The sequence below is a fragment of the Sciurus carolinensis genome, chromosome 7, assembly GCF_902686445.1.
Source record: "Sciurus carolinensis chromosome 7, mSciCar1.2, whole genome shotgun sequence".
Lineage (NCBI taxonomy): Eukaryota > Metazoa > Chordata > Mammalia > Rodentia > Sciuridae > Sciurus > Sciurus carolinensis.
The window spans coordinates 21,196,815-21,213,557 of NC_062219.1; the positions used below are offsets into that span (position 1 = coordinate 21,196,815).

A 16,743-nucleotide genomic window follows, 5' to 3' on the forward strand; every position below is an offset into this window, starting at 1 on the left:
GATTCCCAGTAAAACTGTGTTTTTTGACTAAACCTCTAAATCCAACTACCAGATCTCAAGAGATACGGAGTAGAGGAGCCTCTGGGGCACCATCTGGATACAGTCCTACAGAATCAGGCTGTGGGCAACACTACAAAACAAGTATTTGTTTTTCAACAAATAAATTGAAAGTGAAGGGAAAAAAAGGAAGAGAGGATAAATGTGAACATTAAAACAAACTTTAAAAATACTTTTTAAAAAATCAGGTAAATCTAATGTACACTGTTTTGGGGGTGTACAGTTGGTGAAAAATGCATTTTTTTTTTCAAAAGTAAATTATCACCAAGGTCACCTTTGAGGTTACTGAGGAAGGGGTTCAGACTACCAAGGACGTGGAAAACCTCTGTCACAACTCCACCTGCTGCCTTTAAAAATCCCTTATATCAGTTCATATAACCTGGCTCTCTCTATTTGTGTTATAGTTGATAACAAAACATTCCTTAAAAATTCTTCGACAAAGGTGGTGATGCTGACCATAGTTTTTTCGATGTGATCCTGCAGCGAGTCAATGAGCAAGTCACCCACGGGCTTCCAGCCACTGCGCACGGCCTCTGCCTCCTTCATGTCCACGTCCAGGTCATCCATGGCACCCTGCAGGTCTCTGAGTTTCTCCAATGCCTTGTCTACTTGCTTTTGCCAGTTGCTAGAGACAGCATTTAGACTTTCCCACTTCTCTTTGACTTCAGAAGACTGCTTGCGCATGGCTTTGGCAATCTTCTGGGCTCTCTCCTCAGGAGTTAGTTCTGTGATTGGAAAAGGAAAACCAAAAAACAGAAATGAACAGGAGTTGGGTTGTCTGATCGACTGTAGCCAGGTGCAAATTTCACCTTTCAATGGACTACTACCAGAGTATACGGGGACAAAGTCACAATGGTCAAGGTAAGAAAATATTTCTCCACATTTTCACCACCAATTCACCTAAACACACACTCAAAAGGAGAAGAAAATGGTTGCTTAGATTAATAAATGACCTAGAGTTTTCAGTGACTTCTGAATTTTAACAAAGCTGTAAACCCTGAAATGTAACACAATAACTCAGGAAAGAAAACAATTTTTCTTTTCTATAAATTTAGTTATGTAAAATCCAAAGATAGTCTTTCATTTCATTATTCTCAAGAGATACTGGAAGTATAATTAGCAGAGAATGGCTGTAAGTTATGAAGAAAAACTCTCAGAAAATAAGATCAATTTGTTGTGTTTCTAAAATGAATTAACAAAAGACAAATCACATGTCTGAGACACTTCATCATCCCTAAGTCTGTTTGGCAGTTCATTTTTAATAAAGGGCATTTGCTTTAGCCCAGAAGTGTGGAATACCCACAAACATTTCAATAGGAAGACAGCAAGATCACAAGGATCATCCTAAATATGTAATAGAGCAAGACAGTTTCCAGAGTGTCAAAAATAAATTGACATAATGCAAGGTCATGCCACAGGACAGGAGTAGGAAGAGTACAAATCTAAAAGAGAAGCAAAAGATACAGAGAGAAATCAAAGTCAAGTTCAAAGTCGGAAGTCAGAAACAGAGGTGGGGAACTAGCAAGACAAGGGCAGAAGACTGTCTGCACTCACAAGGGTCACTCTCATCGAAGCTGGAAAGGTCTCCAGCACAGTTAAACACTCCTGACGCCTCAGTATCTTCCCCAGAGGACATCCTCCTTCCTGACTATCTGGATTGATGATTAATTGAAGACAGAAGGGCATACAGATATGCAATCTATGATAAGGTTATATCCTGTTAAACCCCATTCTAAACTGAAAACATCAGAAATCAAAAAGACACTTAATACACCTAACCTACCAAAAAGCATATCTCATCATAGGCTACATTAAATGTGCTCAGAACACTCACATTCGCCTGTGGTTGGGCAAAATCATCGAACACAAAGCCTTTTATAAAAAGGTGTTGAACAGCTCGTGTAATTTGTTGAGTACTGTACTAAAAATGAGAACTAGATCATTGTATGGGTGCAATTTCCCACTAGCAGAAATAAAAAAAAAAAAATCTTAAATTGAATCATCATTAGATCAGAGACCACCTCTATCTTTTTTATAAGATCCCATCTTTTAGCATCAGTTCCATCAGCAATTCCTGCTTCACCTCAATATGTTCTATAAAACGAACTGAAGTTCATCCAACTTCACAGTAAGATGAACTTCATCATAAGGTGAACTGAAGCAAGCACTCCTGAACTGCAATTTTCATCCTCAACGTACATTTGGCTACTTATTTAAAAGTCAAGTTAGAGGAGATGGACCAATGTCTTTGTCTACCTAAATTTCCAGAACATTCTAAGACATCCAGATTTTGACTTAAGATTATCTTAACTATAATAACTCTGTGGGTACCAAATGGACTAAGGAGCGTGTACTAACCACAGAATTGGAGTGTGCTGCTTAAGTACTGTGAAGCCACAGACAGATGTGAAAAATCCCCTGGCAACTGAGTTGAGGAAAAGAAGAGTGAGTATCGCTATTGGTTGGTGGACAGGTTCAAGTACAAGATAAGCAAAGAAATTACGAAATTAGAGAAACAACATCAACCAACTGTTGTTTGAGGAAGCCAAGAAGCCTGGAGAAAAGTCCTGACATGGGCAACAGGTCAGAATCCCAAGGGTCTCCAAAAATTTTTTTTTCTGAGCAAAGACATGTCATTAGAAAGGCAATCCTTAGTTAAATCCATACACCTTCAAGACACCTCTAAAATGCTGACTGTAGAATATTTATATTAGAGACATTTATAAAAATATAAAATGCTACATGCAAGTTGGAAAGTGATTCCTAGCATCCTCGTGAGGCAATACCTAATGGCAATACCTGTGCTTGTTAAAAAGTCACTTGGGCTGTTTCAAAAATAGATTTGAAGCACTTGTGCTTCACTGACTATTATAAAAAAAATACACTACCAATTTCAGAATAGACAGCTTAATTAGGGTGATTTTCCTTGGATAAAGTAAAAACTGTTTCTGAGTCAGTCATTAAATAACCCAGCACGAAGAGAGACACACGACTTCTTTGTCCTGTGACAAAACATCTTACACTGGTTGTGGCCTCTTTGTTTTCACTTAATGTAAAATCTCTTGATGGAGCAGTCCTTTTGTAGTATTTATTGTATAATTCCCACTCAAGCAGCTACTCAGAAGAAAAGCAAAGCTCCATGTTCAATTCACCATCTGTTTGCCAGGGAGGAAAAATACCAACTGATCAGTTTGAGTTTGAATAAAAGTGCATCCTACTACAACCGCAGACTCAGTTCAATGCACATTTTAAGCCAAGAATAGAGCAACGTACAAGAAACCCAAACTTTCCGGAATGTTTGTGAAAGACGTAGAAAGAAACAACATGTAAAAAATATCAAGTTAAGTCAACTTGGGAGGGAAAAAAAAATCTCCAAAAAGACAGACAAAAATGACATAAAGAGAAACAACTATGTTCTTTAAAAATGAAATTCAGTGCTGGCGATATAGCCCATCACATAGAGTGCCTGCCTCGCATGCTGGAGGCCCGGGTTCGAGTCCCCAGCACTGTGGGAAATATCGAAAATGAAATTCATTTGAAAAGATCAAAAGACAAACTTTCCCTCAAGTTTTTAAAATATTCTTTGGTAAATTCGAAGGCCTTCATGCAAGAGCGAAACTCCTCTCAATCAGTGCTTCTGAACTCTGGGGTCCTATTAGAAACCACACTGAGTGTTGGTTGGTTGGACAGTTATCCAGTTAGATATTAAAGGCTGACACCCAGGACCCTACCCAAAAAGATAGTGATTTAGCTGGTCCAGGGGAGTCCTGGCAAGGATAGATATCATCACTGCCCATGTGGTCCAAATCCACTGGGAGGGTGGGGTCTCCTGGAATAATTTGTTATCTCTGGTCCCTGCTGCTGACACTCGCAGGGCATTCCACTCCAGCGGGTTGTTGTGTCAACCCCATGCAGAGCACAGACACTAAATATTGGAGGGCAGAGAGCAAATGAAGCTCAGTGATAATCTAATTTGCATTTGAAAAGCAACAATATAGATAGAGGAAACAGCAGGATAAAACAAATGAATTTACTGACAATTCTGTGGCCAAAAGAACTTTTCCCATGTCACCTCCCTGCTCCCAAATGCACAGGCCCAAGCTGGAGGCATGGGTGTTTTTGCTCAGTCTCACTCTATTCTCCTCCCTCCGGGTCTTCTCAGTCAACTGGCCAACATTGGAGGGTGGAATTACATTTAATTTTTATTATTTATGCATTTAGATTTATTTGTAAATTATAAATGATAAATATCGTATTTGTTTTCTATTTGCATTTTATGATCTCAAGCAGCAATTTCTTTACTGTGTTCAAAGACATCTAAGGAGGAACCGGTAACTGCGCCAGGAAGAAGAAAGAACAACAGAGAGAGGATAAAGGAAGGTCAGCCTGAAGTTTTCTCTCCTGCACAATTACCTTTATTTCTTCAAATGTGCATATTAATTTCTGCCATGCTCTCTTTATACCATGAGGATAAACACTACAGTAAGTTTCGCTAAAAAAACAGGTCGAAAAACAAACGTGCACCAGGGATAGAGAAAAGCCTTGGAATGTCCCCCCTGATCCTTTGCTCCTTAGACAAGCTATGTGACCTGCTCAGCCCAGTTTTAGCAAGTGGAAGCCCTATCTTTTTCATATTAGGAAAACATTTTACTGCAAGAACCCATTTTACCTCTATAGTTAATCACAGGAGAAAGGCAAAGACTATGTATCTCAAAGAAATCTTAATAGAGCAAAAGAAAATCTCATGTGCTTGTGCAAAAAAAAAAAAAAAAAAAAAATTAAATGTGCAAATGAAAGTGTTTCTCCCATGAAATAATGATAGAAAGACATTAGAATCTCCCCAGCTTTTAATAAAGATTTCCCTCAATCCTGACAAGTATAACCTCTGCTTTGACCTTTTCGTCTTAGTTTCTAAAACCTTACATCATTGATGTTTTCTTTCTTCCATCTTGGTGTAACAGCACCCAGGCTACAGAACAGTATTTGCTCAATATATAGTTACTGTATTCAGTTGAATTGAACAGAATTTTTAGCTTTAGTTTTTATTGAGAATATTCAACTTGATAAAAACTTTTCACTTAATTTTTCTTCCTTCTTCTCACATCCATGGAAAGCATTGATAAAGTTTCTTATTGTAAAAGAGAAGAAAAAGCTTTATCAAGTAATTTCAGGTATGGTAACTCCAAATATCTTCTTTGCATTATTTGCTCTTTTTCATGTTATCTATAATCTTACTGTTGTATTTCACCAAAAGATGAAAATAGTCATAAGACAAAAAAAAATTACAAGTAGCATTTTCACTGCTGGGTAAGTTGGTGCAAGGTAAGATTGACGACAGTTCCAATACTAACTTGTTACCTAACCCCACATATATTTCTTACCTTTTTAAACCTCAGCTTATCTATAAAGCTCCTAGCACATACCTGTCACACAGCAGGCCCTCAATGAAGGTCCCTTTCCTTAACTTCCTTTTATTATTTTACAACTAGGTCTGGGAAATCTAGACATCTCTAGAGACTTTCACGTAAGCAAACCAGACTGATTAGCCTACAAGAATTCAAAGGAAAAACTTGGAGTCTCTCTCTCTCTCTCTCTCTCTCTCCCTCCCTCCCTCCCCACTTCCCACCCCCCACTACCCCACTACTTCATAACCAAAAGGTGTTTCTAATTAAAATAACAGGAAATGCATTCTTCCCAAATTTCCTGATTAAATAATTAAGATCAACTTAATCTCTGCAATTTTCCATCAGTGTTTAAAAGAACTCTGCCCGTTTCCCAGTCTGTATGAAGATGGGGACAACTCATCATGAGCCAGAATACAAGTGCATATCATCAAGTGCTACCAGCTGATTAGAGCTTCTAATTTGTTCATCTAATAAGGTATAAGAATGACAATAACAAGAGGCTACTCAGAGTGGATCAGTCTGCTAATATGAAGCCAAAATCTTTCACCAAGGATAAGACAAAGACAATATGGATCCCACCTCTGAAGTCAAAGGACTTGTCAAATTCTTAAAAAGAACAAAAGTGAATACAGATATGTTTAGGGAAAATCAAGAGCTACAAATTAAAGAGACTTAGAGAATACCTTTCACAAATATCAAAAAGCAGGGGACTAAGGGTATTATGGGGTGGAGAGGGGAAGAGGAAATAGGAACACAGACCACAATGGGGAGAGAGATAAATGGCCCTGCTCACCAGAAAGTCAATGGAGGCAGAACCAGTCTAAATATTTTAAGCAGGCCAAAGTAAATAAAGCCAGTGTTGAGCTGAAGAAGGAGCAGAGGCAGATCCTTAAGGAGAAAAACCTCCAAGGAAAGAGCAGGAATAGCAACAGACTCTGGACCAGCCAAGCAACTCAAGGTCCGACTTGCAATTTTCTATAGCTGAACATTCCCTAACTAACTTTCTACACAGTAATGACAGCTTTGAAAATTATTGAAGTTAGTGTGCTGGGCAGGGTCAGGCAGGTGGCACTGGTGGGAGAGAAGAGAAACTGGGAATGTACATTTCTGGAGGACAAGGAATCTGTCTTCATTCCTACTGTATTCCCAATGCCTAGATCACCACCCTGCAGGTGAGCACTCAGGAAGCATTTGTTCAATGAATGAATAGATTTTTGTACATCTTTGACTTAACAAAAGAAAAAAGGAGGTGGAGAAGGAGGAGAAAAAAGAAGTTAAGAACCAGTTTTAGATTAAAAGTCTCCCATTTCTTGCCACATGACTATACAGCTGTCACCAGGCTCCTTCCCAGCTAAACACAGAGGCTAATGATTGACCAAGCCACAAAAGTCAGGAGCTTTCTGCCCAAGCTTGGCTATTCTTACCAAAGAAATCTAAATACGCCTATGTTCATGAACTCACAAAACACGCAAGGGGAGTTTAATTGAAGAAGAGAATTTATGTCTCTGCTAGGATTACTCTTTCTTAAAAAATAGTAGAAACCTCTAATTCATTCTTGGAAGATTATTGCTCTCTACTAAGAAGTGTCAATAACAATAAAAAAGCAAAATTTAAAAAAAAATAGCCAAAAGAAATGATAACAAAACATGTACACCACTACCTTGGAAAGTATTCTCCCATTCATGTTTAAATCAAAAAGTAACACCCCAGATGCTTATCATAAAGTTCATACATATAAATGGCTACCATCTTTTTCGTGAGGCAAATGTGATTTATGGGTGGTGGTAACTTTGATTGGAGAAAATAACAGATGGTAAACAATCAATCTAGAATGCTGTATCTATCAAAACTAACCTTTGTTATCAACATCAAGAATGTTGATTTGCTTATTTAAGTGGGATTCCATTACTATGGTATGCACAGTCATGAAAAATGGTTTTTGAAATTTTTGCCCAATGGATGGGTTTACTTAGCTGACTCATTGACACATTATATTTTAGAACAGTTCAAGACTAGATTTATTACATCCATATAGATATTATAAAACTTTAATTTGGTAACGATTATTACTCTGTACTTAAGGACACTGGAAAAGAAAATAATGTATTTTTCTGTGCTTTTTCATGCATTACAACGTTACTAATCTTGGACTTGAGAAGCTAATTAAATTATTGCTGTGGTCTGGAGGCCTAAAAGCAATTACTCGTACTCCCAAGTTTTCATATGAAAATTAAAAAGACAAAGTTTAATATTGCCTGAACACCTTCTTCCTGGGTGATAGGCAGTCAGTGAGTCTACTTAGCAGCACGGTGATTCAATAAAGGAAAAGCAACAAAGAAAGGAAAAGCAGAGAGCTACATGTGTATTTCATTACTGTGTGAATCTCTGAAAGTAAGAGACTATAGAAAATAAAATCATACACCTCCTGAAAATCTAGATATTAAACACTGATGATCACTGAGGTAGCCAAGATGGTGCAAATGTGGTCAAGAGCACCACGTGTAGTGACAGAAGCCTTGGTTCAGATTTCAGTCCAGTCACGTGGGTGACACCGTGATTCTGGTCCTTTCAAACTGTCTGTGTCAAATGGGTGGTGACAGTGCTCATATCTGAGCAGCTATGAGAATTAAAGGGAACCAGGCACGTGGGTGCTCGGCTAGCACCTGCCCATTGGCAGTACTGATAAATGTTGGCTTGTTGGGAACGTCTTTTTGGACTAAAGTTTCTCCCTTCCTCTTTCTGGTATAGGAATTGATTTTCCTTCCATTTAGCATTATTTACAAAGGAAGTTTGTCAATCCTAGAAGACCCTGGGTCCTGTTGCTCAAATTAAATTAGTCAAACCCTCTCCAAGAAGGTTCTGGATCTATGGAATGGTTATTTTCCCATCCCAGGCAGGCTGTGGAATAAAATCAGAGAAAAGCCAAGAAGATGAAAACTTGTGGGCGGGGGCAGCAGAAGACAAGGAGGAAAGGCTTCTGGGTGGTGTCCCAGCCCAAGGCAGGCAGAGCCCCATGCTTTTATGGATTGGTAACGGGGCCAGTGCAGCCCCCTGCATGCCTGTGTGGGTGGGAGATTTGCCTGTCAGAAGCAAGGGGTCTGCCAGTAACAACAAATGGACTTCTAATCGACAAAGCTGCTACTGGGAAAACAAATCAAAACAGACCAAAAAAAAAAAAAAGCCTTTGGAAACACACCTGTTAGCTTGACTAGCCTAATTACGTCTGTTAGGTGAGGTACAATTTGACCTCATTTTATTAGATATAAGGAAATGATGGTGTAATCTTAAGTTACACTGAGAATTGCTATAAAAGTAACTTTTATTAAACTATAATTTCACATCTTCACTCATTTCATGATCATGGAATTTTATTGGCATGAGTTTACTAATACTGGCATAGATTACACTGACATAGTAGAAAAGTGTTATTTATTACTTCTTTCTTTAAAAGTATATGAGATTTCACATAGGAGAGAAATACTGCTAGTACCTGGCTTTCTAAAATATTATAAAATATTTAATAAGTAAAAGAAAACGGTTTACCCCAAATTAAAATATTATATATTGTGCTTGCTTCAGCAATACATATACTAAAAACTGTAACAATACAGAGATTAGCATGGCCCCTGTGCAAGAATGACAAGCAAATTCGTGAAGTGTTACATATTTAAAAAAAAAAAAAAAAATATATATATATATATATTAAATACTGTTAACACACATAGCCAGTCATCAAATTCATGAAGCATTACGTATTTAAAGTATATCTATATTAAATACTGCTAATAAACATAGCCAGCTATCAAAGAATCAAAGATGAAAACATTAATCAATATGTACTTTTTAACTTGAAAAGATAATTATTAACCATTAATTGCAGATATACACAGCCATTAAAAGCTGTATATGCATATACACAAATATACAACTCTACATAACACAACTATACATGCACAAAAATCAAAGGTATTCGCAGTATTTCTCTCTAAATTAAGAGTTTTTTTTTCCTATGACCATTAATGAAATATTCTTTAAATGAAGCAAAAATGACTGTGCCAGGCTGAAAGAGAAGCGATGGTTAGACAGCCTGAATGAAATAATATCAGTGCCTAGATTGGAATAATGTTTAAAGTAGATTCATGGGAATATTAACAAACAAAATAATGCAGTCTTTTATTTTTTAATCTTAAAAGCAGAAGGTAAGAGTTTTTCTTATGCATATTTATAATGAATGATATGGTTTTCTAAGCACTTTTAGAAGCAAAATATGTAGTGAAATGGCTAGCAGCTTTATTTAGATATGATACCATAAGCTCAAATCAGAACATCGGTGATTGAGGACGAGGTGCTCATGGGTGCGCATGCTTGACGTGGTGCTCGTGTGTGCGCATGCTTGGTCCGGTGCTCTTGTGTGCAGGTCTGGCCCGGTGCTCATGCGTGCACATGCCTGGCCCGGTGCTCATGTGTGCAGATCTGGCCCCGTGCTCATGCGTGTGCATGCCTGACCCTGTGCTCGTGTGTGCAGGTCTGGCCCGGTGCTCGTGTGTGCGTAGGCCTGCCTGTCTACAACTATGTGTGGCACTGAGAGAGGTTAGAGACAGAAGGCTCCAACTCCCCAGTGTACGTGTGATTTTCAACATGAACTTCAGGTAACAAACAGGAGAAGGCACATGTACTCCCTGACCACCTCCAGAGGTTAGGGGGTTGGGGTGGTTCCTGGCCACCTGTGGCTGTGAGTCCCACAATGTCTTGCACAGATTCATTATGTAACTCTGTGGTTTCTATGGTCATTCAGATCCGAGACTGAGAACAGCAAGGGGAGGTTGGCAGCACAAGGGAGAAACCAAGAAATATTTGTGCAAGGTCAAGAGACTCCAGACTCTGAGAGTCACGCAGGAGCAAGGAGGTCAGTAGCCAGATGGCTCATCAATGAACAAAGATAGAGGAGACGAAATTAAAGCGATGAGCCAAAAACCCGTCAAAAACCCGAGGGTTGGGAAAGGTCACTGACATGGAAGCTTAGTCTCTGTTCCAGCATCTACCCTTCATTAGCTCGATGACCTTGCCCAGCACCAAAGTATTTTCTCGGCCTTTGTGTTCCTATTTTTTTAAAAATCATCTGTCTAACTCATTGAGATATTTCAGGCAATGATAATGAAAGTGGTTTGAAAAGTAGAAAGAACAATACACACGATGAGAGATTTATTGTTCCATTGTCTACCTTTTTAATACAAACTGAGTGATTATAATCAAACAGAAATAATTCAACTATATTAAAAGGAAAAATTATATATCGATATAATACTGATTTAACAAAATCGAGTATTTCCATGTTGCTCAAACAAAATAAGGGGATTACTGGCAAAGTTGTGAACTTGGTAAAATTTGTATTACTATTCAGATAATTTTAGTTCAGTTAAAAATCATATTTACTTCATATTCAGTTCCAAACAGAACAAGTTATTCAGATAGCTGAGCTTTTTCAGATGACTACATTAGTCCTATTTTTTTATGGTTATAATTTTGGAAAGAAATGTATTAAAATATAGTATAAATTCCCATGCCGTTTTTAAAACTGATTTATATTCTGGTTTCAAAAACAAACAAATACACCAAAATTCATAGCTACAGTTATTCTTTTCTGGTAAAGAGCTCCAAACATGACTCTGATTTGTTTCATTTTAGAATTCTCATAGATCCTCGGCACAGTTTTTTTCCTCATTGCTATCAGACAGCCAGGGTCACTTCCCACTGCCAACCTTTTCTCCGCTTTGTCACTTCTGTTTTGTAGCGTTCATAATTCACTGGACATCAAGTTCAACTGGTTACAGCAGTCTCAAGTGTAAGCTCACAGCTGAGAGAGCCCTTGAGTGGCTGCCTAAGAGCCAGAGAAGAGTCTGCGCTGTACTTTCCATCCCTATCTATCTTGGCAGCTCACATCACCTCTCACACAAAAATTCCCAATAAATGGGAGCAGCCACTAAGGAATAGGGAAGGGCTGAGCTTCAGGCACAGGTTTGATAAGAGAGAGACAGAGAGAGATGACAAGATGCCAAGGAATTATGGATTAGTGTTGGAAAGAGAAAGTGCCCGGAAGACGGGCAGTCTGAGCTGGGGCAGGCAGGAGGCGTAGGTGCTGCACTGGCAAAGGAGGAAAGAGCTGCCAGTCAGGCAGGAGGCACCTACAGGCAGGAGATCAGGATGGACAGCAGGACAAAGAAGGGAAGACTGCTAGCGCAGAGCATCATGAGAAGTTTGGTGTCCAGTGGACACTGAGGGTGGAGCAGAGAAGGGCATGACAGGGGCCACAGGAAAGCAGAGGCCAAATCACAGTGCAGAGCAAGGAGCCTGCACCCCATTCCAAGGGAGTTTTAAACCACAGGAACAAATGCCAATTCTGTGTTTTAGGTACATCATTCTAGAGTCCACATCAACAAAGTGACCAATGAAGAAAGTATCGAAAGTCTCACAAAAGACACTAAGGGCCTGCTGTAGGATGGTAATGTGGGTAGTGATTTCTTAAAAATTAAAAAGTACATACCCTGATTTGATCAGTATGTACCATATACAAATTATCATCCCCTTGCCCTACAAATTGGTATAATTAAAATCATCATTTAAGACAAATAAAAATACTAGAACACTTTAAGATAATTGATAATAGAAAGAAAACACTGAGAGGCAGAAAAAGCATTGGAGAGGAAAATTATGAAGAGAAGTATTTTCTGGAATTAAAAGTAAAGAGATGGATCCATCTTGGTGCCCTAGGAGATGCTGCACACGACATATTAGAAAATGCTTATTAAACAGAACTAAGAAACCATAATACAATTTCTCCTGGTGCTAATGCCTCCAATATCGAGCCCTTCAGTGTCACGAAGGATAACTAATGTTCAAATGCTGTCTGTTCTGACAGCAGCGACACATGAGTCGTGGTAAACAACAAAAGTGTAAAAGCTATTATGGATAATTTTCTTTCATTTACTTCTAACAGCAGGTAAAATCAGTCAGCATAACAGAAATCATATCAAGAAAGGAAAGAGTATGGAAATTGCTAATCGTAAAACAAAACAAAGAAAAGCCCGTAAAGTTAGATCGACACAACTTTTTCTCTCGCCCCCACCCCCATGTGGTATTTGACCTGGGCTTAGAGATAACCTGAACATAGCAGCAAACTGAGAATTCAAAAGCAATAGCTTTGTAATCCTTAAACAACTGACCACCCAGGAGAACCTATGGCAAGGTGTAATTATAGTGAGGTGACAACCCTTCATGCTGCCTTACAACAGCTGGTTGTAAAAGCTCTTCCTCCCTTCTCTGCAAAGACCTGGGAAAGCAAGGAGAAAAGAAAGCAGATCCGGGAAGCCTTTTTAAAATAAATGAATGCAGACACAGGAATTTCTAGTTTAAAAAGACAATCCTGTACTAGCATTTTCTTTCTTGCAGAATGAAGTGGAAACATTCTACCAGACTCTCCAGGTCCTCTGCACTCTGAGCCACATGGTACACGTAAGTTCCTCATCCCCACCTCCTGACCAGGCACAGGCCTCTGACCAGTGGGCTGGGCTGCTCCTTCCCCCAACACACAGCTGCTCTGCTCCCTAAGGCTGCCTCTCTTAGGATCTGTCCTAGCATGGACATTGATCTCCCTGAGGCCTAATCACTTCCTGATAGACACTCATAAGACTTGCTTAGGAACCACCCTCTCTACTCTCTGACCCTCAGACTCTTTCTCTCTTGAGATGCACAACAAAGCACCTTATTGCTTGCTTTCTCACTACTTCCTGCTGGTTTTGGTCTCCTGAACCTTTCTCAGGAATATCTGTCTTATGCATTTTTTATCTATCCCAACAGTTCTCAGCTGACATGTCCATTCACTCAATAAGAATGCAAGAAGTATCTACTATGTGCCAGATGTACCAGGCAGTCTTCTAGACATTACAAAATGCAGTGTTTAACAACAACAACAACCAAACAAACAAAATCTGTGTCTACATGGAGTTTCCATTCTCCGGGTCTGGAAATGAGGACATAAGATAATATACACAGTAGGCAGGTGAAATACAGGCTATGTTGGCTACAAGCACTAGGGAGAGTAGGAGACCAGGGTGGCAATCATAAGGCGGGAGACTTGCAAGACCTTGTGTTTGGGTGAGGACCTGAAGGAGAAGGGGTGTGTACGCAGGCATCTGGAGGTGCTCGGAAGATTACAGATGAGACCACGGCTGGGCTGTCTGAGGAATGGTAAGATGACCAGGAAAGGAACAAGAGGAGGGGAGCAGGAGACCAGGGCAGGCAGGTAACAGCCAGCAGCAGTGAGCCTTCAGCCGCCCAAGGAGTCGGACTTTTCTTATGGAGGAGGAGCCCCCAGGGTTGCAGTAGAGCAGGGCATAGGGATGTGCACTTCCAGATGCTCAGGGCAGCCTTGGCACATCCCTCACAGGGTGCAAAGGCAGAGCAAGGAGATGAGCTGAAGGAACCTGCAGCCATCCAGGTGGGAGGGGTTCGGCTCAGATGGGGGAGTGGTGAAGAGGTAACAGAGATTCCAGTGTGTTCTGAGTGCAGCAACGATGGGATTTGCTAATGAATTGGATTTAGATGATTAAACAAACGAGCCAGAATGGCCCAAAGTATTCTGGCTCCAGCAACCCAAGGGTCAGAGCTGTATGGGGCAAGATGCAAAGATGGGGATGGGCAGAGTCAGGGTGGCGGGAGAGGGCGGGAATTTGTAGGTAGATAGAGGAAAGAAACTCCACAAACATCGATGGCTTATTTAGAACAGGCTGGTTTCCATTTCATGTTAAAAATCACTAATCTACCACCCAGCCCTGCTGCTCATCATATCAGATTATGCTTTATGGACTCAAAACTTGAGGAAGAACAAGTTCTGATGAGTTTAACCCTTCCCAAAATTCTCTATAGTTTGTGTTAATTTTCTTTGATTTTAAATTTGGTGATGGGGGGCATTACTAATCATTTAGCTCACAGAAATGATCCCTGTAGTAGACTGTATGTAGAGTCAAAATTTCAAAGCAATTTCTTTACAGCATTCACCTATAGAGATAGTCTCATATTCTTCATCAAACTTTTACCATGTGCCTAATATATGTAGGCACTGGATAGGACACAAAATTATTAAAGCTGGATTCTTCAACTCAGGGCAAGTAGGGGAATTTTAACATCTGAAAATAAATCAGTAAAAATGAAGGCAGCATATGCTGGGTATCAAACTGGACTGGGCTAGGACCTAAGCAGGTTGGCTCCCCTCAGTGGCCCTCAAGTCTCTCAGCTGGAAAGTGAGCAGATCTGGACAAGTTCATTTCTAAAGATCTTAATCCATCTGATAGTCTGTGTTCAGGATCTAAGCAATCTTTAAGATATTCTTTTGAAAAGAATAAAACAATGAAAAAAAGAAAATTTAGCATAAGGATGACAAGACAGTTCCAAGATCGCTGAATAGATAATTACCTTGAGTAGGGCACTATGAAGTGGTAAGGAAAAAAACAAGTTTGGGTAACTTAGGAAGGTCTTGATTGCAGAGATTTTCAAATACCATGCTAGAGTAAAAAAGTTTTTTTCAGTATGCAATGGAAAGTCGGTGAGGATGTTTAATCAGGAGAGGGAGATGAATGTGATTCTAAAAGATTTCACTCATCATCATGAATAGACCAAAGTGAAGGAGGGAGACCACAGAGGCGAATCTGGAATCAATAGTAGGGCGTGGGCCTGTTGTATGTATAATCTGTTGAGTGTGTTCATAATACATATATAATTGTTCAGTTACCCCTTCTGATTTACAAAGCATTGGTTCCAGCACACCCCACAGACACCAAAAAATAAAAAGATGGCTGCTCAAGTCCCTTATATACAATCACACTGCATTTGCATATACCCCTATAAATATCCTCCTGTATACTTTAAATCATCTCTAGATTACTCATCATACTTAATGCACATGCTTTATAAATAGCTGTCATACAGTATTGTTTAGGAAACAATGACAAGGAAGATGAGATATTTTTACAAAAATTTTCAACCCATAGTTAAATCCAAGGAAATGCAGAACCCAAGGAAATGGGGCAGGGTGGTAGGTAGGTAGGGGCACTTCCTCGGAAACAGTCATTCATCAAAGATAGAAATAACAATTATGAGTGATTTGTGGGGTGTGATGGAAGTTGGGAGATGCAATGACCTTGTTCCCCAGCAGGCTAAATAGAAAGGGCACTGATACCAGGAGCAGAAAATAAAAAGTAACGTTAGACGACACTAGGTGTACTCTGGGTGGGTGTGTGTTCCCATGCACACTGTACATGTACGTGTACACAAACAAAACTAGGGTCAGAGGGTCAAGAAAGTCAGCACTGTGATGGGAAATGATTTGGACTGAGAGGAGCTTTTGTAAGTAAGGCTCAGCAGGACGCGGCTGCCGGGCGGAGGGCTGAGCCCGTCCCACCTACAGTCAAGGGAAGCGTTTTCTAACTGTGCTTCCCTTGCAAGTCATAAAGGCTCGTGGTGTACATGTGGCACACAGCACGAGCCTCTCTCTCAGGTTTGCTTTTGCTATGTGGAGTGAACGATGGAAAGTATTTTGAAGGGTGTGTCTATTTTTAAAAATGCCTCAGAACGCTTTTATTGTTTAACAGTGAAAAACCAAGAGACATATGCTGGCCCCAAAATTTACTACAAATTTTCTCTTAAGTGAACTATATGACAGATTGCTGTTTGCCAATAAGGTAGTTCCTGTTTCAATTTTAAGTCAAAGTACCTATTGCTATAGGTTTTTATTTTTAAATTAAATGCTGCTGTTGGCTTAAAGAAAAAAGGGCATTTTACTATCTCATGTTGACAGAAGTTGTAAAAAAAAAAATCTTGCTTTAAATATTTTATGTTTACTATTGTATTTTTAATAATTTTCCTGTTTGCAATTATTCATCAACTTGAATCTGCATATCTGCTAAATACATACTTGATGAAGATAATATTTAGAAGAAAAGCTTTAACTCTTAGATCATGAATACACTGAGGGAAGTTTAGTTTTGTTCTCCTAACGTGTTTTTATGATGTATTAAAGGAACCAGTCTCACCTGTTTTTGACTGTAGGCTTCTTCTTGGTTCTTCAGGGGCCTCAATTGGCTGATCAGCCAGGAAAACACGAGCTTGGTCCACTGCATTCAGGACAGAATACTCTTTCTCCTTCAACTCACGTCTCAGTGCCTTTGCAAAAAGAAGCAAAAGTTGAATTTGTAACCTCACGTTCGGCATGGAACATCTTCAGTTAGAC

The 16,743-nt window shown here is 39.5% G+C and overlaps 1 protein-coding gene and 1 non-coding gene across 9 annotated transcripts in view; one reads left to right on the plus strand and one right to left on the minus strand.

The window, feature by feature from the left end:
• Positions 1 to 16,743, minus strand: part of Utrn (utrophin) — a 517,740-nt gene that overhangs the window by 94,382 nt on the left and 406,615 nt on the right. For all 8 annotated transcript variants that reach the window (XM_047558901.1, XM_047558897.1, XM_047558902.1 and 5 more), the window contains 2 exons: positions 16,547 to 16,676; positions 514 to 782 (listed from right to left, as the gene is read on the minus strand). In XM_047558901.1, coding sequence (XP_047414857.1) covers positions 514 to 782; positions 16,547 to 16,676 — 399 coding nt within the window. The remainder of the gene's footprint in view (positions 1 to 513; positions 783 to 16,546; positions 16,677 to 16,743) is intronic.
• LOC124989890 (U6 spliceosomal RNA) lies at positions 9,029 to 9,133 on the plus strand. The gene has a single exon (XR_007109697.1). It is a non-coding gene; the product is annotated as a U6 spliceosomal RNA (small nuclear RNA).